Source organism: Lithobates pipiens, unplaced genomic scaffold (assembly GCF_037356315.1).
Source record: "Lithobates pipiens isolate NorthernLeopardFrog02 unplaced genomic scaffold, aLitPip1_a1.2 Scaffold_30, whole genome shotgun sequence".
Classification (NCBI taxonomy): Eukaryota; Metazoa; Chordata; class Amphibia; order Anura; family Ranidae; genus Lithobates; species Lithobates pipiens.
The window spans coordinates 85,138,784-85,166,456 of record NW_027507791.1 but is presented as its reverse complement, the minus strand read 5'-3'; the positions used below and the strand labels follow the sequence as shown (position 1 = coordinate 85,166,456).

The 27,673-nt window shown below is 50.1% G+C and overlaps 1 protein-coding gene across 1 annotated transcript; it reads right to left on the bottom strand.

Moving 5' to 3' along the window:
• Positions 1-838: 838 nt before the first annotated feature.
• On the bottom strand, positions 839-26,099 carry LOC143943040 (acyl-coenzyme A thioesterase 1-like). Its single transcript, XM_077464535.1, has 3 exons — positions 25,506-26,099; positions 3,395-3,597; positions 839-1,511 (listed from the first exon to the last, which is right to left on the bottom strand). Exons 1-3 carry the CDS (start codon positions 25,993-25,995, stop codon positions 912-914), a joined length of 1,293 nt encoding a protein of 430 aa, XP_077320661.1. The 5' UTR covers positions 25,996-26,099; the 3' UTR covers positions 839-911.
• Positions 26,100-27,673: the final 1,574 nt, after the last annotated feature.

Sequence of the window (27,673 nt, the reverse complement as noted above, 5' to 3'; positions counted from 1 at the left end):
TCGTTCCTCTGTAATCCACTCCTCTGCTCTGACAGTATCCCCCCTCCCTGTCAGTGTGGGTGCGGCTCTCCTCCCCACCCCTCCCATTGGCCAGCTTACGTCACAGGGGAATCTCGGCCCCTATTTCTTCTCTCAATAGATCAAGGCTAGCCAGCACAGAGGGATCACGTGACCTCACAGCTGCGGTGTGAGAACAGGTATTTAGCTTTTTAATTAAAAAAACAAACAAATACACAGTAGTTAATGGCATAAAACCTGGAAGGGATACATGTAAAGTCACACAGAGACTTTACAATCACTTTAAAGTTATGCGCGATTTTTTTTTTAATAAAAAAAAAGAGGCTTAGTCTTACATGCTCCGTGCAAGGATAATGCACAGAGCATCTCTTACCTCCTCTTCTGGAGTCCCCTGCCATCAGTGTCTGCTCCTCCTCTCCTGCACACGCACTCCCATAACAAGCCCTGCCTTATGGGGCACATATGCAAGCGTGCTCCTGAGCAGGGCTGTATGCATCCATAAGCGCACACACAGCACAGCTCAGTAAGGCCCCTGCTCCCTTCTCGCACGATTTGACTGCAGTTGCAGGAGCCAATGGCTCTCTTTGCTGCCTCTTTGTCTTGTAAGAAAAGGAAGCAAGGAGAGTGGGGTTGCAGACACGCACAGCACTGAATCGAGGGAGGACTCGGATAGAGAATGTATTAAGGTAAAAAACCTTTAGAGTTTGAACCACCTAAAATAGCTTCCAGCATACATTGGGCAGTTATAATTGTTAAGAAAAAACTAGACACCCCAGGAGATAGCAGATGACTTGCAGACAAGAATAATCAAAATAACAAATTACTTACAATTATAATTTATTCATTGAGGATATCACAAATTGTACATTTGAGATCTTATTGCTAAAGGGTAGCTACAGGTGGCTGTGTGGTGCAGTATTGGCTTTTAGTTGCTTTGAGAAAAATCTTAGGATCTTCTTCCATGCATCTTCTTGTGCTTTAGCATGTGCTCTAAGCTGACCTCCCCATAAAATAGGCATTCCCAATAGCTTGTGATAGGATGCGTTGCACAGAGGAAAATAAGGAGGCTCCAACAGATGGCCAGCCCCAGGATAATAAAATGATTCAACTTCCTTCTTGTGCTCTTTGAGACGTGCAACAAACTGCTCACTATATAATGCGCTGGGCCAGTTTTTGTCATCGAGACCGGATAAGAGGAGGAAGGAAGCAGAGGACCTTTCAGCTGGGATGAGGCACTCTTGAAACACAGGGTCCATAGGGTTTTCCATAGATTCTGAAAAATCCAGTTCTCCAGTTTCTGTAAGCTTAACCTTCTCAGCAATGTACCCCAAGAATGGGAGCACAAAGCCATCACATGGTAATGGGGCCATAGTGTTGGCATTGCAGCCACATATACTGACAACTGCCTTTATTCCAGGTAGGAATGTTGCCATTGAGATTGCTAGTTCAGCACCTTTAGAAATACCTATAATCCCAATTTCTTGTTTGTTAACCTACAGAAATATTAAAGACATAGTTTTAGTATTCTCTCTTGCACCCTAACATTCTCATTGGATTTTGAATTCAGCAAAATAAGAACTAAAAAAAACAAGCAATTCATGGTATCACTTATTCACAATGCAAACCTGGTTCATCGCCAAGTGTTGGAAGGTAACATGGTTTAATATCATATTTCTGGAGTTTTACGTCCTGGTTGATACAGCCAGGTGGCCTAAGTTCGAAGTTGACCCAGCAGGGTATTGATTCATGCCCCCTGAAAGGGGAGTAGAGCTTGGCTCCAGACCACCTGGTGTAATAAGGATTGAAGTGTTTGATTGTTGCGTGTTGGGATTAAGCTGTGGTTCTCCCTCTTCCTGTTACTTTAGTTTATTATATTTGGTATTTCTATTTTATTACAGACATCGCTAGATTGCATTTGCTCCTGATGAGTGGAATTTATCCACGAAATGTGCGTAGAGCTATATACTGATAAGTTGTCACAGCTACCATGCGACTACCTTGAAGAATCGTGAACCAATTTTATATTATCATGCGTGCAATTAATCATGTTTATATGCAAGTTTGGGCTACATTAAAAAAATTTTACCATTTACTATGTAGGAATACTTATGTATATGTATGCATTTCCAACACTTATATGTGTGTGTGTACATTTCTATGCATTTATTATATTACTATATTATTATGTTATTCATGTGCACCATTAAATATTAAATAGTATCTACCAATTGATTAATTTGGCTTTTGTGTTGTGCTTCATATAAAGTCCCACCATCCCCCCCCCCCCCCCCCCCCTTTTTTTTCTAGGATTCAGGGATGGAGACATACAAACTCTATAGCAGTCATTGTCTCATACAAAGTCACAACAATTTTATTTATTAATGAAGTGTTTGATTACCATGTCTGCAAACAAAGCTTCAAAGAAAGCCACTGCTGCCAAGTTGACTGATGGGTTGAGATACCAAGAGCCAAGACCAGATGTCATTGAAGATTTGACCAGGGTAGAATATCTGCATGCCATGGACACACACTGCCCTTAGTGGACAATACAGCATGCATCCTGGAGTATGGACAGATATTCTTATCTCTTTTCCATTGGACAGGAGGCTAGATGGGTGTGATGTATGGGGGGTGTCTGAATGCAGTTTAAAATTGCTGACCAGCAGGAAAAACTCTCTCTTGCCTCATGGCTCTCATGCCAGCGAGCCCAGCTGATGACACAATATCTCGAGGATGACCTTACTTAACGTATCATTGATGTTTTTGTATTTCATATGCTCTATAATATTTTCCTTCAGTGTTTTTATGTTAACGTTCCTATTTTCTTGGGAAGTAAATAAAACCCTGGTTTATATAAGCAGTGTGTTTTATTTTCAATAGCTAATCTTACTAATGTACCATCACCAGTAACTATACCAGAGCTTTCATAGTCTAGCTAACTATAGAAATAGACAAGTTAATACATATATGGAGTAAATAGAGGGAATCCATAACCACCTAATATGTATTTCACCAAGTATGGTTTTTCCACTTTCTGGATGAATGAGGCACTGGTGGTACGGCCCAGGCCTCACAGAGGCATCCTGGGAAGGCTACATAATCAGTACCTCCCCCTTAAATGATGTGCCCTGTCATATGTTCTGGGATGCAGACCCAAAGTTCCAGGCAGTAAAGGGAGATGGCCTCCATGAGAAGTATGGGGAGGAAAAGTCCAATGTCCATGGGGATTAAGGCTCTATTCACATCTTTTCAATTGCGTTTTTTACACACTTTTTTGTGTTGAATAGCAGTGCATTGGAGTAGCACATCTATGCTTTGTTGTGCATTGAGAACCTTCAAAACCAGGTCATACTATTTAGAGATTGTATAGAAATACCTTTGGGTGCTGTTTTAAAAACTCCAAAGCTTCACGAAAGTAATCCAGATGAAGCCCACCTAGATGGCTAGGGAGGTCATCATAACCAAAAAATGCGAGTGCCATTGTCACAAAGCCGTAATTGGCCAAGAGGCTGGCTCTGTGTTCCATGAGACCTCCCCCTGTTCCATACAGATCTATGATGCCAGGAAATGGGCCAGGTCCTAAATAACGAGAGAAAAAGATGTATAGAATACCTCTGCGCCAACCAACCGAACAAAGGAATGGGAAACTGCTGCGTACACTAGGAAAGAGCTTTGCCTACTCCGTAAATTTTATCAACTATAGATGTTAGTGTCGCGCAGTGTGAGAGAGGGTAGGGTGGAGGGGGAGGGGGAAAGGGGAAAAAAAGAGAGAGAAGTGGAGGGGAAGTGGACAAGGGGGCAAGGAAGCTATAGGTGAGAGATAGTAAAAAATAGAAATATGGATATTGACTAAATGTGAAAGTGCCTTTAAGCTTATAAAGTGCGTAATGAGCTAAGTATAGAAATAATGATAGCAATCATGGGTTAATAACTGAGCGTAGGGATTCTATATACGTACACCCTAATATTGATCAGCAAAACTGTGCAAAACTGCGATAAAACATGCCAAGTGAATATATAAATAAAATGACAATCCTAGGTCAATGACCAAATAACAAAAATCTATATGTAATCACTTAAGTGGTAATAAGCACAACTGTGTAAAAAATACAATATAGCATGCCAGGTGAATGTGAAAAATAAAGACAAATCTCAATAAATCCAATAAACATTAAGAAAATTAAATATAAAACATGGGCTGATATTTCATGCAGTGCATTAAATAGTGCAAATATTGCTAGCAGCAACACTATATGTGAACATTGCAGGTGGCAACAATAAAAGGGAATAAAGTGCTAGTAGTATGTAATATGTAAATAAAATTTTCAAAAAATATATAAACGTGCAGCGTTCTGACAAAATGAAAGTTCTTTGTTTCAAGCTCCAGTGTTGGTGTTATCATGCAAACATATACGTGCAGTGACTTTTTCTTCCTTTCATCCAATGAGTGAGAGGATGTGCCCTTACCTCACGGCTGTGAGGTTACAGCCTTATTGAAATATTGATGTATGTATCGCTCCAGTTCTATGGTCTTGGGGTGGGTATGCCTCACAAAATATAGAGATGATAATCCATAGTGTAGTATTTAAATGAAACCAATTTTTATTAAGTTATAGTGTCAGGGTACTCACATTATGGAGTAAACATATACAGCGGTATGTAAAACAACGAGCGGTGTGTTCCAGCGTTCTTCCCGGTGTCTCTCTCTCTTCCTTACTTACGCGTATTCGTCACCGTCACGTGACTTCTTCAGGGAAAGACCTGATAGACGCCGATACTCGGACACCGAATATGAAAGGTCTCGTCACCCCTGCCAACTAGAGAACAGTAGTCCTTGCTTTTATGCTGTGTGAAGAGTCCTCTGCTCAGGCACGGTTAGCAATCACATAGATGCATATTGTTCCCAAGGCCGAATCATCTGTGGCCAAGCCCACCTGAACAGCTCAGCCAGACACGTCCTGGGTGATGTGCAGTTGTTGGAGCCGATGAATTTGAGACTTGTTTTGAACCTCTCCCTCACACCACACCAGTTCCCGCCCCTTCTTCCCTTGCCTGGATTATGAGGTCACTGGGGTGAGGGAGAGGTTCAAAACAAGTCTCAAATTCATCGGCTCCAGCAACTGCACATCACCCAGGACGTGTCTGGCTGAGCTGTTCAGGTGGGCTTGGCCACAGATGATTCGGCCTTGGGAACAATATGCATCTATGTGATTGCTAACCGTGCCTGAGCAGAGGACTCTTCACGCAGCATAAAAGCAAGGACTACTGTTCTCTAGTTGGCAGGGGTGACGAGACCTTTCATATTCGGTGTCCGAGTATCGGCGTCTATCAGGTCTTTCCCTGAAGAAGTCACGTGACGGTGACGAATACGCGTAAGGAAGGAAGAGAGAGAGACACCGGGAAGGACCCTGGAACGCACCGCTCGTTGTTTTACATACCGCTGTATATGTTTACTCCATATTGTGAGTACCCTGACACTATAACTTAATAAAAATTGGTTTCATTTAAATACTACACTATGGATTATCATCTCTATATTTTGTGAGGCATACCCACCCCAAGACCATAGAACTGGAGCGATACATACATCAATATTTCAATAAGGCTGTAACCTCACAGCCGTGAGGTAAGGGCACATCCTCTCACTCATTGGATGAAAGGAAGAAAAAGTCACTGCACGTATATGTTTGCATGATAACACCAACACTGGAGCTTGAAACAAAGAACTTTCATTTTGTCAGAACGCTGCACGTTTATATATTTTTTGAAAATTTTATTTACATATTACATACTACTAGCACTTTATTCCCTTTTATTGTTGCCACCTGCAATGTTCACATATAGTGTTGCTGCTAGCAATATTTGCACTATTTAATGCACTGCATGAAATATCAGCCCATGTTTTATATTTAATTTTCTTAATGTTTATTGGATTTATTGAGATTTGTCTTTATTTTTCACATTCACCTGGCATGCTATATTGTATTTTTTACACAGTTGTGCTTATTACCACTTAAGTGATTACATATAGATTTTTGTTATTTGGTCATTGACCTAGGATTGTCATTTTATTTATATATTCACTTGGCATGTTTTATCGCAGTTTTGCACAGTTTTGCTGATCAATATTAGGGTGTACGTATATAGAATCCCTACGCTCAGTTATTAACCCATGATTGCTATCATTATTTCTATACTTAGCTCATTACGCACTTTATAAGCTTAAAGGCACTTTCACATTTAGTCAATATCCATATTTCTATTTTTTACTATCTCTCACCTATAGCTTCCTTGCCCCCTTGTCCACTTCCCCTCCACTTCTCTCTCTTTTTTTCCCCTTTCCCCCTCCCCCTCCACCCTACCCTCTCTCACACTGCGCGACACTAACATCTATAGTTGAACGAGAGAAATAACATTCCACATTTAAAGTGCTTAGTTTTATTCATCGAACTGGAAACAAATAGATCAAGAATTTTAACTTCTAATTTTCCCTAATGCCATTTTCTAACAATAACTAAAGCATACTAGGACAAAATCAAAGTAAAAGATCTCCTCACATTTTTGTAAATATTTTATTATATCTTTTTATGTGACAACAATGAATAAATTACACTTTTGCTACAATGTAAAGTAGTGAGTGTACAGTTTGTATAACAGTATAAATTTTCCCAATTAGCCATTTTACCTTCCCAGAGTAATGAGAGTTGTTAGTGTTACAAGGTCTCAGGTGTGAATTGGGAGCAGGTGTGTTAAATTTGGTTTTATCTCTCTCACTCTCTCATACTGGTCACTGGAAGCTCAACATGGCACCTCATGGCAAAGAACTCTCTGATGATCTGAAAAAAAAAATTGTTGCTCTATATAAAGATGGCCTAGGCTATAAGAGGATCGCCAAGATCCTGAAATTGAGCTGCAGCATGGTGGCCAAGACCATACAGCAGTTTAAGAGGAGAGGTTCCACACAGAACAGGCCTCGCCGTGGTGAACCAAAGAAGTTGAGTGCACGTGCTCATTGTCATATCCAGAGGTTGTCTTTGATAAATAGATGTATGAGTGCTGCCAGCATTGCTGCAGAGGTTGGAGGGGTGGGGGGTCAGCCTGTCAGTGTTCACACCATACGTCGCACACTGCATCAAGTTGATCTGCATGGCTGTTGTCCCAGAAGGAAGCCTCTTCTAAAGATGATGCACAAGAATGCCTGCAAACAGTTTGCTGAGGACAAGCAGACTAAGGACATGGATTACTGGAACCATGTTCTGATGAGACCAAGATAAACATATTTGGTTCAGATGGTGCCAAGTATATGTGGTGGTAACCAGGTGAGGAGTACAAAGACAAGTGTGTCTTGAGTACAGTCAAGCATGGTGGTGGGAGTGTCGTGGTCCGGGGCTGCATGAGTGCTGCCAGCACTGGGGAACTACAATTCATTGAGGGAACCATGAATGCCAACATGTACTGTGACCAGGGCCACCATCAGGGGGTACAGTCCATACACCTGTAAGGGGCCCCGGCATCCCTAGGGGCCTGAGTGGGGACCGCTTCTTTGGGTACTTTCCCTGTATATCCTCTGACGACAGCCGCCGCAATGAAGCTCTCTGTGACAGACTTCGGCTGCTTATCACAGCAGCACACCTAGCCGATGGAGCGGGGCTCCACCATTCTGACCAGGGATGGACTGAGGGCCCAGGGTAAGTGGATAGGAGGGTACACTTGCCACTGTGGGGCAGCAGCTTCTAAATACACACACTGTCTTTGCTGGTCTTCTGTCGATACAGCACCGGTGGTGTATTTAGACTCTCCAAAGCTCCAATGACCAGTGCAGTGTGAGGGGGCGGCGCTCCCTTTAGCTACTGCTGGTCGGGATGTCTGCTCTCACTACAGGGAGGAGGAGAGAGGAGTTTCTTACTGAGTAAAGTCTCCTTGGAAGAAAAGCTGCCAAAGTTTCTGTAGGATTTGTCTTGTAGGTATTGCATTGATAAGGAGACATGAGGATGAAAAGACAGTGAGTGTGACAGATATCTCCCAAGCTAGCACACAGCCCTATCTATATAACATCCCCCAATATCTATGTCCAGATAATGTGAATGTCATTTTTGACCATTCATGTAACCCGGTGTTTATGTGGTGAGTTTACACCTCTGATTATACAGACTCAGAGCTTGGTTAACACAGGGTTACGTGAATTGTCATAAATTAATTTCACATTATCTGAACATACAGAGTGCTAGGTTATATATATATATATATATATATATATATAAAATTACATCTTATAACAGGACAATGTTTTCTTTGAGTATAAATTTTGTATTATATAACTTGTATATATTAGTAGATGAGCACAATAGTTTTTATATTTTATAAACATCTCTATCTGACCACATCTGATCTCAGCCCCTAATCCCCCCCAGCTTGCATCAACCCGAGACCACTTCATATATCCAGCTGCAGGACATCACTCGGACCCTTATATACCCAACATCACTCCCTGGTCACCCCAGACTGCCATTAAAATAAATCATTCCTGATTCTCCCTATGTCATACCCTCCACTCCTCTACATACAGGAGGGATTACACTGGACTGGATCTGGGCTGTACTGACGACACAGAAGGGATAGAAGGACTACAGGGGGAGGATACTGTGAGAGAGGACCAACATACAGGTCAGATAAGAATGGAGAAGGATGACATGGGATGGAGGAGGAGGACCTAGAATGGAGGAAGAGGATGGAATGGCGAAGATTGGACTGCAAAAGGAGGACATGGGATGGGGACAAGGGACTGGAGAAGGAGGAGGACATGGGATGGCAGAAATGGGACTGGAGAAGGAAGAGGACATTGGATGGAGGAGATGGGCCTGGAGAAGGAAGAGAACATGGGACGGGGGACAAGGGACTGGAAGAGGAGCACATTGGATGGAGAAGGAAGAGGACATGGAATGGAGGAGATGGGACTGGAGAAGGGAAGAGAACTTGGGATGAAGGAGATGGGACTGGAGAAGGAAGAGAACATGGGATGGAGGAGGAGGACATGGGATGGGGGAGAAGGGACTGGAAATGGAAGAAGAGCACATGGGATGGAGAAGGAGGAGGACATGGGATGGAGGAGATGGGACTGGAGAAGGAAGATGACATGGGATGAAGGAGATGGGACTGGAGAAGGAAGAGGACATGGGATGGAGGAAGAGGACATGGGATGAAGGAGATGGGACTGGAGAAAGAAGAGGACATGGGATGGAGGAGGAGGACATGGGATGGGGGAGAAGGGTCAGGAAGTGTAGCACATGGGATGGAGGAGGACATGAGAGTGGAGGAGAAAGAGGACATGGGATGGAGGTTATATTGGGTTGTAAGAGTATTAAAATAAAAGTGGGTGCACTGAAGGACTTGGCGGGATGGCCAGTGGGTGGATTTGGTGGGACAGCCAGTGGGCAGGCCTTAAGGAATGTTTGTGGTCAGGCCCAGACCTAAAGCTGTGTAAGGGGCCTCAAAATTTCTGATGGTTGCCCTGACTGTGACATACTGAAGCAGATGATATGACATGATAACGACCCCAAAGCACACCTCCAAGATGACTTGCTAAATAAGTTGAGGGTAAAGGTGATGGACTGGCCAAGCATGTCTCCAGACCTAAACCCAATTGAGCATCTGTGGGACATCCTCAAACGGAAGGTGGAGGAGCACAAAGTCTCAATCATCCACCAGCTCCGTGATGTCATCATGGAGGAGTGGAAGAGGACCCCAGTGGCAACCTGTGAAGCTCTGGTGAACTCCATGCCCAAGAGGGTTAAGGCAGTGCTGGAAAATAATGGTGGCCACACAAAATATTGACACGTTGAGCACAATTTGGACATTTTCACTTAGTAGTGTACTCACTTTTGCTGTCAGCGGTTTAGGCATTATTGGCTGTGTGTTGAGTTATTTTGAAGGGACAGCTAATTAACACTGTTATACAAGCTGTATACTTACTACTTTACATTGTAGCAAAGTGTCTTTTTTTCAGTGTTGGCGCATTAAAAGATATAATAAAATATTTACAAAAATGTGAGGGGTGTACTCACTTTTGTGAGATACCGTAGGTGCCATGACTTGTCATTCCTGACATGACTGGTAGCCTGTATGTACAAAAAGGCCCCTATAAACAGCTACCAGCAAACAATATATTCTATACAGAATAGCTCCTATTCAGAAAAATTGTGGGTATCCCGTAAATACTCTCTTAAAATGGACATATCAGTAACTTTCATGCATACAGAAATTCCTGACATGTAAATAACATACAAACAATTCATGTGTTACAATATACAGCAATGGGGCATTATATAATTAAAAATAATTGTACTTTGTAATTAAAAAGTAGTATTTAAGCACCAGTCCAGTGCCTAGACCTAGAAGGTGCAATCCGGGAGAATGAGGTCATCAGTTACTAGAAGCAAGAGTAAGTATATCACTGTGTTCAACTCCTTCTGTGATCAGACGCACTGATTGATCATTATAATATTGTGAGATGGCAAAGGCAGGAGCAAGGAGTTGATCTCCATGAGCTGATTACATTTAGCCAAGAATTCAGAGGCTACTGTGTTTGTGAAGTTTTTCATTTTTCTAGGTCAGGGGTCTCCAAACTTTCTGAACAAAGAGCCAGTTTACTGTTCAGACTTTGGGGGGCCAGTCTGTCATTGAAAGTAGAAAATGCCCTGGTGTCAATGGGAGTAAACAATGTCCCATCGTTGGTATCAGTGAGAGGAATAGTGCTAATTAAATTTGGTATGTATCTACCACAGGGTGGTCCTGGGGATACATTACATAAAACACATGCTGCGTCCCGATATTTGACTTTACTAAGAAACTCAACTAAAAATGTTGACAATAATAGGAATAGTGCTAAATCATTGGAGTAATTGAGAGGAATAGTGCTAAATCATTGGTATCAGTGAGAGGAATAGTGCTAAATCATTGGTATCAGTGAGAGGAATAGTGCTAAATCATTGGTGTCAGTGGGAGGAATAGTGCTAAATCATTGGTATCAGTGAGAGGAATAGTGCTAAATCATTGGTATCAGTGAGAGGAATAATGCTAAATCATTGGTGTCAGTGGGAGGAATAGTGCTAAATCATTGGTATCAGTGAGAGGAATAATGCTAAATCATTGGTGTCAGTGGGAGGAATAGTGCTAAATCATTGGTATCAGTGAGAGGAATAGTGCTAAATCATTGGTGTCAGTGGGAGGAATAGTGCCCCAAGGGCCGGATATACAGTAAGTTGACAAAGTGCTGAATCTAGCCCCCAGGCAGCAGTTTGGAGAACACTGATCTATGGTACACTGGTATTCCTTAGTTCAAATTCAACTAGACTTATTTTGTATGTTAAAGTAGTTTTACCACTCATCGTCATAGCACCTTTAGTTCTAATGAGTGTTGGAAGCCTAGCCCGGCGTTTATAGGCCTCATGCACATGGACGGTGAGAGGCTGAAATTATTTTGGGCAAAAAATCTGGACATTTTCCTGTGCCCATGGAGCGGCTGGTTACTGTGAATATCTATTACAAGTTCACTCAGAACTTAAAGTGATAATAAAGGCAATATGTTTTTTTAAAAACAAACATGTTATACTTACCTGCTCTGTGTAGTGGTTTTGCACAGAGCTCCCCAGATCCTCCTCTTCTCGGATCCCCCACAGGCACTTCTGGTCCCCCACTCCTGCCCCCAGTGCAAGCAGATTCCAATGAGGGCACCAAGAAGGTGTTCTCCTGAGCCGCTGCTCTGCGTGTCCATTCACACACAGAGCCAGGGCTTGGCCCCTCCCCATTGGCTGTGATTGACAGCAGCGGGAGCCAATGAGGAAAGAGAGACCCAGCAGAGCCAAGGCTCCTGTACAAATCGCTGGAGAAAGATCGGGCTCATGGAAATATTAGGGGGAGCTACAGAGAGAAGGTTTTTTTACCTTGAAGGTATGGAGGTAAAAAACCTTGCATCTTTACAAGCACTTTAAGACCTGATGAAGAGGGAGTGGCAGAGCCCACAAAATCTGTTGGCTGTGTAACTTTATTATACTATGAACTGATTTAAACTTTTACAGACTATTGGTTTGGTATTCCTATTATTCTTTATTTTTGGACTCTCCAGCCAGAGACATCTTTTTTTCATGAGAGCATCCTCACTAGAGCCAACCAGCTCTACGTATTCAGTTGCCTTTCCTCAACTATAAAACGTCATAACCAGAAGATCCAATGCTTCGTACATATACAACATAATTGTTTTAGGGCATCTGAGCTACTGTTGTGGTTGAAAATGCTGAGGTATGTTCCTGACACTCATTAGAAATGAAAATCAACTTAGATAAGTTGAGGAGCATCTTCAGCTTTCCAGAGCAAGTTCAGCTGAATGGCGCTAACTACTACTAGTTATAAAAGCTACTACACCGACCTACCCGACCTTCTAGGCAGAAAGATAAAGGAGTGGGAACATTGTGCTCTTTTACAGAGGTATGAAATATCTGAGTGTTACACTTTTCACAATGTTCATCGTGCATTCATGTGACACTAAACATATCTGATATGAGGTCTAAAGTCTGAACGGAGGATTGTAATTCAACATAACCTGTACAGAATATGGAGCATGTACACTCACCGGCCATTTTATTAGGTATACCTGTTCAAATTATTCTTAAACAAAGTAGATGAGTACAAAGAAATTACTACGAATTCATAAAAAATATGTTACAAAATATTCATTAAGAATTAATTATGCCCATACAAGGGTGAATGCTCAATGATAGGCTAACGTGTTTTGAGGGGTTTCCTCTTCACCAGAGCCTTGGAAAGCAAAAGAAAGTATGTAAAATGAGGTAGATATACATGGAGAGGAGTGCCTGATTAGGAGACATATCGCATGGTCGGGGATGAATTCTCCTTTAGGCTAGGTTCACACTGCAGCAATGCAGGAACGCCGCGAATGCGCGGCGGGTTCCCGCATCGCATGCCTCCCGGCGGCAGTTCACACTGCCCTATGCGAACTGCTGGGAGTGTCAGTGAAATGTTAATGACACCCCCAGATCAGTTCGCATATCGCAGTGCGATCTGCAAACTTGGACAGGAATCGGATTGCATGGCGTGAACACCCATGCGATCCGATTCTGCTGTGGACCAAAAAAAGGGTCCTGTGCGAGTTTGGGGCGGGTGCGATGCAAATTCAGCCATACTATCTGTATGGCTGAATTCGCATCGCACAGAGATCGGATGTGATTTGCACTGCAGTGCAGTGCGAATCACATCTGGTTCTCGTAGCTGCAGCAGTGTGAACACAGCCTTACTCTAGAAGTATCCTCATCACAGCGCTCTAGATGAGATTAATACCAAATGTATGTGTGTATATCTCCATGTATATCTATACCACATTTTACACACTTTCTTTTGCTTTCCAAGGTTCTGACAAAGAGGCTATAAGTAAGTTGCTAATCATCGCTATTATAGTATAGTGTCTATAGCTACATACCATAGCTTGTAGACGCTAAAACATTCACACAAACCATTTATTATATACTGTGCTTCATTTTGGCCTCAATTTATGTAGATTTAATGTAGATTTTTTTTTATTGGATAGGTTTGATAACAGAAAGTAGAAAAAATTTGAGTTTTTTTTTTTTTTTTTTAAATCATTGGACTTTTTTCTTTTATATACTAAAAAACCTAGTGGTGATCAAATACCACCAAAACAAAGCTCTGCTTGGGTGAAAAAAAATTATATAAATTTCATTTGTGTACAATGCTACATGACTGCGCAATTGCCAGTTAAAATAATGCAGTGCTGAATAGCAAAAAACGGTCTGGTCATGAAGTGTGTCAGTAGTGTTCTTGACATCTAAAATCTGAACACACAAAATTGTCTCCAAAGTGCTCCAATAATAATATCATGGGCAACACCACCACCACTACCACCACCACTACTGCTACCACCACCACCACTACAACTACCACCACCACTACCGCTACCACCACTACTACTACCACCACCACCACCACTACCGCTACTACCACCACCACTACTACTACTACCACTACCACCCCCACCACTACCACCATCCCCACTACCACCACCACCACTACTGCTACCACCACTACTACTACCACCACTACTACTACCACCACCACTACCGCTACCACCACCACCACTACCGCTACCACCACTACTACTACCACCACCACTACCACTACCACCACCACTACTGCTACCACTACCGCTACCACCACCACCACTACTACTACCACCACCACCACTACCACCACTACCGCTACCACTACCACCACCACCACCACCACCACCACTACCGCTACCACCACCACCGCTACCACCACTACCACTACTACCACCACTACCGCTATTACCACTACTGCTACCACCACCACCACCACTACCGCTACCACCACCACTACCGCTACCACCACTACCACCACTACTGCCACCACCACTACCACCACCACTACCGTTACCACCACCACCGCTACCACAACCACCACCACTACCGCTACCACCACCACCGCTACCACCACCACCCCCACCACTACCACCACCACTACCGCTACCACCACTACTACCGCTACCACCTCCACTACCACCAGCACTACTACCACCCCCACCATCACCACTACCACCAACATCACCACCAACACCACAACTACCACCACCATCATCACCACCACCATTACCACCACTACCACCACCATCACCACCACCACAATGCAAGTGGTCTCCTTTAGGTCTGGGAAAAGCTCAATTCAAGAACAAAAAAGTTATTATTGCATTCACTGACACTAATGTTTGGGGTTATTATTGCGCTCACTGACACCAATGATAAGGTTTTTTATTGCGTCTACTGACACCAATGGTAGGGGTTATCATTGTGTCCACTGACACAAATGCTGGGGATTATTATTGCACTGATTGAAACTAATGTTTGGAGTTATTATTGTGTCCAATAAAACCAATATTGGAAGTTATTATTTCTGACAACAATGCAGGGGGTTGCTGCTCCATGTCATACCTGGTGACCCCTTTCTATCATAATGTCACACCCGGTGACCCCGATCCCCCTAAGTCACACCCGGTGACCCCGATCCCCCTAAGTCACACCCGGTGACCCTGATCCCCCCCAATGTGACACCCGGTGACCCCGATCCCCAATGTCAAACCCAGTGACCCTGATCCCCAATGTCACACCCAGTGACCCTGATCCCCAATGTCACACCTGGTGACCCAGATCCCCCAAAGTCCCACCCGGTGACCTAGATCCCCCAAAGTACCACCCAGTGGCCCAGATCCACAACGTCACACCCAGTGACCCCGATACCCGAAAGTCACACCCAGTTACCCCGATCCCCCAAAGTCACATCCAGTGACCCAGATCCCTCAATGTCACACCCAGTGACCCCGACCCCCTAATGTCACACCCGGTGACCCCGATCCCCCAATGTCACACCTGGTGACCCCAATCCCCCATTGTCACACCCAGAGACCCCAATGTTCCCCCATGTCCCGGTGACCTGAGTCTTATGTCACACCCAGTGGCCCCAATGTTTCCCCATGTCCCAGTGACTCCGATGCCCTGTGTCACACCCAGTGGTCCCAATGTTCCCCCATGTCCCAGTGACTCTGATGCCCTGTGTCACACCCAGTGGTCCCAAAGTTCCCCCATGTCCCGGTGACCCCAATGTTCCCCCATGTCCCGGTGACTCCGATGCCCTGTGTCACACTCAATGGTCCCAATGTTCCCCCATGTCCCGGTGACCCCAATGTTCCCCCATGTCCCGGGGACCCCAATGTTCCCCCATGTCCCGATGGCCCCAATGTTCCCCCATGTCCTGGTGACTCCGATGTCCTGTGTCACACCCGGTGACCCCAATGTTCCCCCATGACCTGGTGACCTCAGTCTTATTTCACACCCAGTGGCCCCAATGTTCCCCCATGTCCCAGTGACTCTGATGCCCTGTGTCACACCTAGTGGTCCCAATGTACCCCCATATCCCGGTGACTCCGATGCCCTGTATCACACCCGGTGACCCCAATGTTCCCCCATGACCCGGTGACCTCAGTCTTATTTCACACCCAGTGGCCCAAATGTTCCCTCATGTCCCAGTGACTCCGATGCCCTGTGTCACACCCAGTGGTCCCAATGTTCCCCCATGTCCCGGTGACTCCGATGCCCTGTGTCACACCCAGTGGTCCCAATGTTCCCCATGTCCCGGTGACTCCGATGCCCTGTGTCACACCCAGTGGTCGCAATGTTCCCCATGTCCCGGTGACTCCGATGCCCTGTGTCACACCCAGTGGTCCCAATGTTCCCCATGTCCCGGTGACTCCGATGCCCTGTGTCACACCCAGTGGTCGCAATGTTCCCCATGTCCCGGTGACTCCGATGCCCTGTGTCACACCCAGTGGTCCCAATGTTCCCCCATGTCCCAGTGACCCCAATGTTCCCCCATATCCCGATGACTCCAATGCCCTGTGTCACACCCAGTGGCCCCAATGTTCCCCCTTGTCTAGGTGACCCCAATGTTCCCCATGTCCCGATGGCCCCAGTGACTCCGATGCCCTGTGTTACACCCAGTGGTCCCAATGTTCCCCCATGTCCCGGTGACCCCAATGTTCCCCCATGTTCCGGTGACCCCAATGTTTCCCCATGTCCTGATGGCCCCATTGTTCCCCCATGTCCCGGTGACTCCGATGCCCTGTGTCACACCCGGTGACCCCAATGCTCCCCCATGTCCCGGTGACCTCAGTCTTATGTCACACCCAGTGGCCCCAATGTTCCCCCATGTCCCAGTGACTCCGACGCCCTGTGTCACACCCAGTGGTCCCAATGTTCCCCCATGTCCCGGTGACTCCGATGCCCTGTGTCACACCCAGTGGTCCCAATTTTCCCCCATGTCCCGGTGACTCCAATGCCCTCTGTCACACCCAGTGGTCCCAATGTTCCCCCATGTCCCGGTGACCCCAATGTTCCCCCATGTCCCGGTGACCCCAAAGCTCCCCCATGTCCCGGTGACTCCGATGCCCTGTGTCACACCCAGTGGTCCCAATGTTCCCCCATGTCCTGGTGACCCAATGTTCCTCCATGTCCCGATGGTCCCAATGTTTCCCCATGTCCTGATGGCCCCAATGTTCCCCCATGTCCCGGTGACTCCGATGCCCTGTGTCACACCCGGTGACCCCAATGCTCCCCCATGTCCCGGTGACCTCAGTCTTATGTCACACCCAGTGGCCCCAATGTTCCCCAATGTCCCAGTGACTCCGACGCCCTGTGTCACACCCAGTGGTCCCAATGTTCCCCCATGTCCCGCTGACTACGATGCCCTGTGTCACACCCGGCGACCCCAATGCTCCCCCATGTCCCGGTGACCTCAGTCTTATGTCACACCCAGTGGCCCCAATGTTCCCCCATGTCCCGGTGACTCCGATGCCCTCTGTCACACCCAGTGGTCCCAATGTTCCCCCATGTCCCGGTGACTCCAATGCCCTCTGTCACACCCAGTGGTCCCAATGTTCCCCCATGTCCCGGTGACCCCAAGGTTCCCCCATGTCCCGGTGACCCCAATGTTCCCCCATGTCCCGGTGACTCCGATGCCCTGTGTCACACCCAGTGACCCCAATGTTCCCCCATGTCCCGATGGCCCCAATGTTTCCCCATGTCCCGGTGACTCCGATGCCCTGTGTCACACCCGGTGACCCCAATGTTCCCCTATGTCCCGGTGACCTCAGTCTTATGTCACACCCAGTGGCCCCAATGTTCCCCCATGTCCCAGTGACTCCGATGCCCTGTGTCACACCCAGTGGTCCCAATGTTCCCCCATGTCTCGGTGACTCAGATGCCCTGTGTCACACCCAGTGGTCCCAATATTCCCCATGTCCCAGTGACTCCAATGCCCTGTGTCACACATAGTGGTCCCAATGTTCCCCCATGTCCCGGTGACTCCGATGCCCTGTGTCACACCCAGTGGTCCCAATGTTCCCCCATGTCCCGGTGACCCCAATGTTCCCCTATGTCCCGGGGACCCCAATGTTCCCCCATATCCCGGTGACTTCGATGCCCTGTGTCACACCCAGTGGTCCCAATGTTCCCCCATGTCCTGGTGACCCCAATGTTCCCCATGTCCCGATGGCCCCAGTGTTCCCCCATGTCCCGGTGACTCCGATGTCCTGTGTCACACCCGGTGACCCCAATGTTTCCCCATGTCCCGGTGACCTCAGTCTTATGTCACACCCAGTGGCCCCAATGTTCCCCCATGTCCCAGTGACTCCAATGCCCTGTGTTACACCCAGTGGTCCCAATGTTCCCCCATGTCTCGGTGACCCCAATGTTCCCCCATGTCCCGGTGACTCCGATGCCCTGTGTCACACCCAGTGGTCACAATGTTCCCCCATGTCCCGGTGACCCCAATGTCCCCCATGTCCCGGTGGCCCCAGTGTTTCCCCATGTCCCGATGGCCCCAATGTTCCCCCATGTCCCGGTGACTCCGATGCCCTGTGTTACACACGGTGACCCCAATGTTCCCCTATGTCCCGGTGACCTCAGTCTTATGTCACACCCAGTGGCCCCAATGTTCCCCCATGTCCCGGTGACTCCGATGCCCTCTGTCACACCCAGTGGTCCCAATGTTCCCCCATATCCCGGTGACTCCAATGCCCTCTGTCACACCCAGTGGTCCCAATGTTCCCCCATTTCCCGGTGACCCCAATGTTCCCCCATGTCCCGGTGACCCCAATGTTCCCCCATATCCAGGTGACTCCGATGCCCTGTGTCACACCCAGTGGTCCCAATGTTCCCCCATGTCCCGGTGACCCCAATGTTCCCCCATGTCCCGGTGACTCCGATGCCCTGTGTCACATCCAGTGGTCCCAATGTTCCCCCATGTCCCGGTGACTCCGATGCCCTGTGTCACACCCAGTGGTCCCAATGTTCCCCCATGTCCCGGTGACCCCAATGTTCCCTCATGTCCCGATGGCCCCAGTGTTCCCCCATGTCCCGGTGACTCTGATGCCCTGTGTCACACCCAGTGGTCCCAATGTTCCCCCATGTCCCGGTGACCCCAATGAAACCCCATGTCCTGGTGTCCCCAATGTTCCCCCATGTCCCGGTGACTCCGATGCCCTGTGTCACACCCAGTATTCCCAATGTTCCCCCATGTCCCGGTGACCCCAATGTTCCCCCATGTTCCGATGGCCCCAATGTTCCCCCATGTCCTGGTGACTCCGATGCCCTGTGTCACACCCGGTGACCCCAATGTTCCCCCATGTCCCGGTGACCTCAGTCATATCACACCCAGTGGCCCCAATGTTCCCCCATGTCGCAGCGACTCCGATGCCCTGTGTCACACCCAGTGGTCCCAATGTTCCCCCATGTCCCGGTGACCCCAATGTTCCCCCTTGTCCCGGAGACTCCGATGCCCTCTGTCACACCCAGTGGTCCCAATGTTCCCCCATGTCCCGGTGACTCCAATGTCCTCTGTCACACCCAGTGGTCCCAATGTTCCCCCATTTCCCGGTCACCACAATGTTCCCCCATGTCCCAGTGACCCCAATGTTCCCCCATATCCAGGTGACTCCGATGCCCTGTGTCACACCCAGTGGTCCCAATGTTCCCCCATGTCCCGGTGACCCCAATGTTCCCCCATGTCCCGGTGACTCCGATGCCCTGTGTCACACCCAGTTGTCCCAATGTTCCCCCATGTCCCGGTGACTCCGATGCCCTGTGTCACACCCAGTGGTCCCAATGTTCCCCCATGTCCCGATTGCCCCAGTGTTCCCCCATGTCCCGGTGACTCTGATGCCCTGTGTCACACCCAGTGGTCCCAATGTCCCCCCATGTCCCGGTGACCCCAATGAAACCCCATGTCCTGGTGACCCCAATGTTACCCCATGTCCCGGTGACTCCGATGCCCTGTGTCACACCCAGTGGTCCCAATGTTCCCCCATGTCCCGGTGACCCCAATGTTCTCCCATGTCCCGGTGTCCCCAATGTTCCCCCATGTCCCGGTGACTCCGATGCTCTGTGTCACACCCAGTATTCCCAATGTTCCCCCATGTCCCGGTGACCCCAATGTTCCCCCATGTTCCGATGGCCCCAATGTTCCCCCATGTCCTGGTGACTCCGATGCCCTGTGTCACACCCGGTGACCCCAATGTTCCCCCATGTCCCGGTGACCTCAGTCATGTCACACCCAGTGGCCCCAATGTTCCCCCATGTCGCAGCGACTCCGATGCCCTGTGTCACACCCGGTGACCCCAATGTTCCCCCATGACCCGGTGACTCCAATGCACTGTGTCACATCCAGTGGTCCCAATGTTCCCCATGTCCCGGTGACTCCGATGCCCTGTGTCACACCCAGTGGTCCCAATGTTCACCCATGTCCCGGTGACCCCAATGTCCCCCCATATCCCGATGACTCTGATGCCCTGTGTCACACCCAGTGGTCCCAATGTTCCCCCTTGTCCCGGTGACCCCAATGTTCCCCATGTCCCGATGGCCCCAGTGTTCCCCCATGTCCCGATGGCCCCAATGTTCCCCCATGTCCCGGTGACTCCGATGCCCTGTGTTACACCCGGTGACCCCAATGTTCCCCTATGTCCCAGTGACCTCAGTCTTATGTCACACCCAGTGGCCCCAATGTTCCCCCATGTCCCGGTGACCCCAATGTTCCCCCATGTCCTGGTGACCCCAATGTTTCCCCATGTCCTGATGGCCCCAATGTTCCCCCATGTCCCGGTGACTCCGGTGCCCTGTGTCACACCCGGTGACCCCAATGCTCCCCCTTGTCCCAGTGACCTCAGTCGTATGTCACACCCAGTGGCCCCAATGTTCCCCCATGTCCCAGTGACTCCGACGCCCTGTGTCACACCCAGTGGTCACAATGTTCCCCCATGTCCCGGTGACTCCGATGCCCTGTGTCACACCCAGTGGTCCCAATGTTCCTCCATGTCCCGGTGACTCCAACGCCCTCTGTCACACCCAGTGGTCCCAATGTTCCCCCATGTCCCGGTGACCCCAATGTTCCCCCATGTCCCGGTGACCCCAATGTTCCCCCATGTCCCGGTGACTCCGATGCCCTGTGTCACACCCAGTGGTCCCAATGTTCCCCCATGTCCCGGTGACCCCAATGTTCCCCCATGTCCCGGTGACCCCAATGTTCCCTCATGTCCCGATGGCCCCAATGTTCCCCCATGTCCCGGTGACTCTGATGCCTTGTGTCACACCCAGTGGTCCCAATGTTCCCCCATGTCCCGGTGACCCCAATGTAACCCCATGTCCTGGTGACCCCAATGTTCCCCCATGTCCCGGTGACTCTGATGCCCTGTGTCACACCCAGTATTCCCAATGTTCCTCCATGTCCCAGTGACCCCAATGTTCCCCCATGTCCCGGTGACTCCGATGCCCTGTGTCACACCCAGTGGTCCCAATGTTCCCCCATGTCCCGGTGACCCCAATGTTCCCCCATGTCCCGGTGACCCCAATGTTCCCTCATGTCCCGATGGCCCCAATGTTCCCCCATGTCCCGGTGACTCTGATGCCTTGTGTCACACCCAGTGGTCCCAATGTTCCCCCATGTCCCGGTGACCCCAATGTAACCCCATGTCCTGGTGACCCCAATGTTCCCCCATGTCCCGGTGACTCTGATGCCCTGTGTCACACCCAGTATTCCCAATGTTCCTCCATGTCCCAGTGACCCCAATGTTCCCCCATGTCCTGGTGACCCCAATGTTCCCCCATGTCCCAGTGACTGCGGTGCCCTATGTCACACCCAATGGTCCCAATGTCCCCCCATGTCCCGGTGACCCCAATGTTCCCCCATGTTCCGATGGCCCAAATGTTCCCCCATGTCCCGGTGACCTCAGTCATGTCACACCCAGTGGCCCCAATGTTCCCCCATGTCGCGACTCCGATGCCCTGTGTCACACCCAGTGGTCCCAATGTTCCCCCATGTCCCGGTGACTCCGATGCCCTGTGTCACACCCAGTGGTCCCAATGTTCCCCCATGTCCCGGTGACCCCAATGTTCCCCCATGTCCCGGTGACTCCGATGCCCTGTGTCACACCCAGTGGTCCCAATGTTACCCCATGTCCCGGTGACTCCGATGCCCTGTGTTACACCCGGTGACCCCAATGTTCCCCTATGTCCCGGTGACCTCAGTCTTATGTCACACCCAGTGGCCCCAATGTTCCCCCATGTCCCAGTGACCCTGATGCCCTGTGTCACACCCAGTGGTCCCAATGTTCCCCCATGTCTCGGTGACTCAGATGCCCTGTGTCACACTCAGTGGTCCCAATATTCCCCAGGTCCCGGTGACTCCAATGCCCTGTGTCACACCTAGTGGTCCCAATGTTCACCCATGTCCCGGTGACCCCAATGTTCCCCCGTGTCCCGGTGACTCCGATGCCCTGTGTCACACCCAGTGGTCCCAATTTTCCCCCATGTCCCGGTGACCCCAATGTTCCCCTATGTTCCGGTGACCCCAATGTTCCCCCATATCCAGGTGACTCCGATGCCCTGTGTCACACCCAGTGGTCCCAATGTTCCCCCATGTCCCGGTGAACCCAATGTTCCCCCATGTCCCAGTGACCCCAATGTTCCCCCATGTCCCGGTGATCCCAATGTTCCCCCATGTCCGGATGGCCCCAATGTTCCCCCATGTCCCGCTGACTACGATGCCCTGTGTCACACCCAGTGGTCCCAATTTTCCCCCATGTCCCGGTGACCCCAATGTTCCCCTATGTTCCGGTGACCCCAATGTTCCCCCATATCCAGGTGACTCCGATGCCCTGTGTCACACCCAGTGGTCCCAATGTTCCCCCATGTCCCGGTGAACCCAATGTTCCCCCATGTCCCAGTGACCCCAATGTTCCCCCATGTCCCGGTGATCCCAATGTTCCCCCATGTCCGGATGGCCCCAATGTTCCCCCATGTCCCGCTGACTACGATGCCCTGTGTCACACCCGGCGACCCCAATGCTCCCCCATGTCCCGGTGACCTCAGTCTTATGTCACACCCAGTGGCCCCAATGTTCCCCCATGTCCCGGTGACTCCGATGCCCTCTGTCACACCCAGTGGTCCCAATGTTCCCCCATTTCCCGGTGACCCCAATGTTCCCCCATATCCAGGTGACTCCGATGCCCTGTGTCACACCCAGTGGTCCCAATGTTCCCCCATGTCCCGGTGACCCCAATGTTCCCCCATGTCCCGGTGACTCCGATGCCCTGTGTCACACCCAGTGGTCCCAATGTTCCCCCATGTCCCGGTGACTCCGATGCCCTGTGTCACACCCAGTGGTCCCAATGTTCCCCCATGTCCCGGTGACCCCAATGTTCCCTCATGTCCCGATGGCCCCAGTGTTCCCCCATGTCCCGGTGACTCTGATGCCTTGTGTCACACCCAGTGGTCCCAATGTTCCCCCATGTCCCGGTGACCCCAATGTAACCCCATGTCCTGGTGACCCCAATGTTCCCCCATGTCCCGGTGACTCTGATGCCCTGTGTCACACCCAGTATTCCCAATGTTCCTCCATGTCCCAGTGACCCCAATGTTCCCCCATGTCCTGGTGACCCCAATGTTCCCCCATGTCCCAGTGACTGCGGTGCCCTATGTCACACCCAATGTTCCCCCATGTTCCGATGGCCCAAATCTTCCCCCATGTCCCGGTGACCTCAGTCATGTCACACCCAGTGGCCCCAATGTTCCCCCATGTAGCGACTCCGATGCCCTGTGTCACACCCAGTGGTCCCAATGTTCCCCCATGTCCCGGTGACTCCGATGCCCTGTGTCACACCCAGTGGTCCCAATGTTCCCCCATGTCCAGGTGACCCCAATGTTCCCCCATGTCCCGGTGACTCCGATGCCCTGTGTCACACCCAGTGGTCCCAATGTTACCCCATGTCCCGGTGACTCCGATGCCCTGTGTCACACCCAGTGGTCCCAATGTTCCCCCATGTCCCCTCATGTCCCGATGGCCCCAGTGTTCCCCCCATGTCCCGGTGACTCTGATGCCCTGTGTCACACCCAGTGGTCCCAATGTTCCCCCATGTCCCGGTGACCCCAATGTAACCCCATGTCCTGGTGACCCCAATGTTCCCCCATGTCCCGGTGACTCCGATGCCCTTTGTCATACCCAGTATTCCCAATGTTCCTCTATGTCCCAGTGACCCCAATGTTCCCCCATGTCCTGGTGACCCCAATGTCCCCCCATGTCCCGGTGACTGCGGTGCCCTATGTCACACCCAATGGTCCCAATGTCCCCCCATGTCCCGGTGACCCCAATGTTCCCCCATGTTCCGATTGCCCAAATGTTCCCCCATGTCCCGGTGACCTCAGTCATGTCACACCCAGTGGCCCCAATGTTCCCCCATGTCGCAGCGACTCTGATGCCCTGTGTCACACCCAGTGGTCCCAATGTTCCCCCATGTCCCGGTGACTCCGATGCCCTGTGTCACACCCAGTGGTCCCAATGTTCCCCCATGTCCCGGTGACCCCAATGTTCCCCCATGTCCCGGTGACTCCGATGCCCTGTGTCACACCCAGTGGTCCCAATGTTCCCTCATGTACAGGTGACCCCAATGTAACCCCATGTCCCGGTGACCCCAATGTTCTCCTATGTCCCGGTGACTCCGATGCCCTGTGTCACACCCAGTATTTCCAGTGTTCCCCCATGTCCCAGTGACCCCAATGTTCCCCCATGTCCCGGTGACTCCGATGCCCTTTGTCACACCCAGTATTCCCAATGTTCCTCCATGTCCCAGTGACCCCAATGTTCCCCATGTCCTGGTGACCCCAATGTCCCCCCATGTCCCGGTGACTGCAGTGCCCTATGTCACACCCAATGGTCCCAATGTCCCCCCATGTCCCGGTGACCCCAATGTTCCCCCATGTTCCGATGGCCCAAATGTTCCCCCATGTCCCGATGACCTCAGTCATGTCACACCCAGTGGCCCCAATGTTCCCCCATGTCGCAGCGACTCCGATGCCCTGTGTCACACCCAGTGGTCCCAATGTTCCCCCATGTCCCGGTGACTCCGATGCCCTGTGTCACACCCAGTGGTCCCAATGTTCCCTCATGTACAGGTGACCCCAATGTAACCCCATGTCCCGGTGACCCCAATGTTCTCCTATGTCCCGGTGACTCCGATGCCCTGTGTCACACCCAGTATTCCCAGTGTTCCCCCATGTCCCAGTGACCCCAATGTTCCCCCATGTCCTGGTGACCCCAATGTTCCCCCATGTCCCGGTGACTCCGATGCCCTATGTCAAACCCAGTGTTCCCAATGTTCCCCCATGTCCCGGTGACCCCAATGTTCCCCCATGTTCCGATGGCCCCAATGTTCCCCCATGTCCCGGTGACCCCAATGTTCCCCCATGTTCCGATGGCCCCAATGTTCCCCCATGTCCCGGTGACTCCGATGCCGTGTCACACCCGGTGACCCCAATGTTCCCCCATGTCCCGGGGTCACTCACCAGGCGGTATGAAGAGAGTGGCCCGCACTCTGCCCTCCCTCACTGGGATCCTGCTGACTCCTTCCCTCATGAAGCTCCTCTCCTGGACCGCAGTGCTGAGTACATCTCCGGCCGGCTCCTGGTGGAGGGAGAAGCGGACAGTCAGGGGGTTCTGCACGTCCTTCTTCACCATCCTCCTCATACCATTCCGGGGCTGCAGAGCCCACAAGGGCCCCTCCGCTTCTACTCCGGTGAACGTGCCGCCCTCCAGCGCCGGGCTCCGACTCAGATCCAGCTCCCCTCCGCTCCCGGCTCGGTACCGGCCCAGGGAAGTGAACGGCTCCCCGCCTTCATCGGTCAGCTCGGTGCGGAGAGACACCTCCTGCCCGGGGCTCAGCCCGATCACCTCCAACCGGAGAGGACCATCGAACAGGCAGCGCTCCGGGGACACCCGCAACTCTACCGAGCCGGGCATGGGGCGCCGATCCTGGGAGAGATCAGAGCCGGACATGGGGCGCCTATCCTGGGGAAGATCAGAGCCGCACCGTACACTGAGCTCTGAGCAGACCTTAGCATGGTGCCCTATACCCAGCTCTGATCACCGCCCACTTCGCGCAGTACCAGGCTACACCTCCAGTACAGGGCACACTGACACCCCCCCCAGAACAGATACAACCTGCATCCCGTTATGTCACTACAGGACATGGACAATGATCGCTGTCCTCACTACAAACATTCACTGATATCACCCCACGGTTGAGATTGTATTCAGGCATATTTTTAAAGATATCACCCCAATACAAACATTCACTGATATCACCCCAATACAAATGTAGCGCCGGTACTCCTAATGAGTACGCGCTATGTCTAAATTTATTTTTTGCCCAAAACTATAGTGAGTTTGGGGTTAATTGTTCTAAATTATGCTTCAGCATCAGTTTGGCTGGGCTGTATAGAAGTTCTGCCTGGTCATAGGTGGGGTTATACACCTGTGAGAGGCCTTAGAACAGTCTGGTTGGACGCATTGGGTACCAATAGGGATGAGCTTCGTACGTTCGACTCGAACATCGGCTGTTCGCCCGTTCGGCGAATTTCGAACGTTATGGGCCGTTCGCGCCAAATTCGTGTGGCGCTCACGGCCCACAATGCACTGCGTCATCGCAGTGCATTGCTGGCTCATGATTGGCCAAGCATGCACTGTGACCCCGCATGCTTGGCCAATCACAGCGCCAGCAGCGAGGAGAGCCATGATTGGCCACAGGCAAGCCAATCATAGCTCAGGCTGTGTAGTACACGCCCCACACTATATAAGGCCGCCAGCGCGGCGGCCTAGTGTAGTGTGTTGGCGTCTGAAGCAGTTAGTGGGTGTTCTGTGTACCTACGTTTTCGGCCGATTTTCGATCTTGCTGTTGTGTAGTGGTTGTTGTCTGCGTGCCCTGACCGCAGTATACACCGCTATATTCACCTCACCTATATAGCTAGTGAAATATCTTTTATAATAGAGCTTGCAGTCAGTAGTGTTAGGAGCTTGTGCGTGCTGTCTGCATGCTCTGTACCCAGTACACACCGCTATATCCACCTACATAGCTCTTCTCTATTTGAGCCCACTTGCCATCTGCAAGAGTTATTGGAAGTTGTGTGTGCCTCCAGCACAGCATACATCTGTATATACCCCTTTATCTCTGGTGTTCTATAATAAAGGCATCTGCAGGAGTTAGTGGGTTTTTTGTGCCTCCAGCACAATATACACCTGTATCTACCCTTTATTGCTGTTCTCTAATAGAGCCATCTGCAGGGCTTAGTGGGTGTTGTGTGACTCAATTACAGTATACCCCTTTATCTCTGGTGTTCTATAATAAAGGCATCTGCAGGAGTTAGTGGGTGTTGTGTGACTCCAGCACAATATACACCTGTATCTACCTTTTATTGCTGTTCTCTAATAGAGCCATCTGCAGGGCTTAGTGGGTGTTGTGTGACTCCATTACACTGCTGTTTTACCCAACTCCCTTCAGGCCATTACCATGTCTGGAAGGCCAGCAAGGAGAGGCAGACAGGCGCGAGCCGATAAAAGAGGGCAAGCAGGCTCTGTGTCTAGAGACAACAGTGCTGGTCGTGGACGCGATGCATTGTCATCAGCACGTGGCCATGGGACACGCTTGTCCTTTTTTTCGGCAGCTGGACATGTTGAA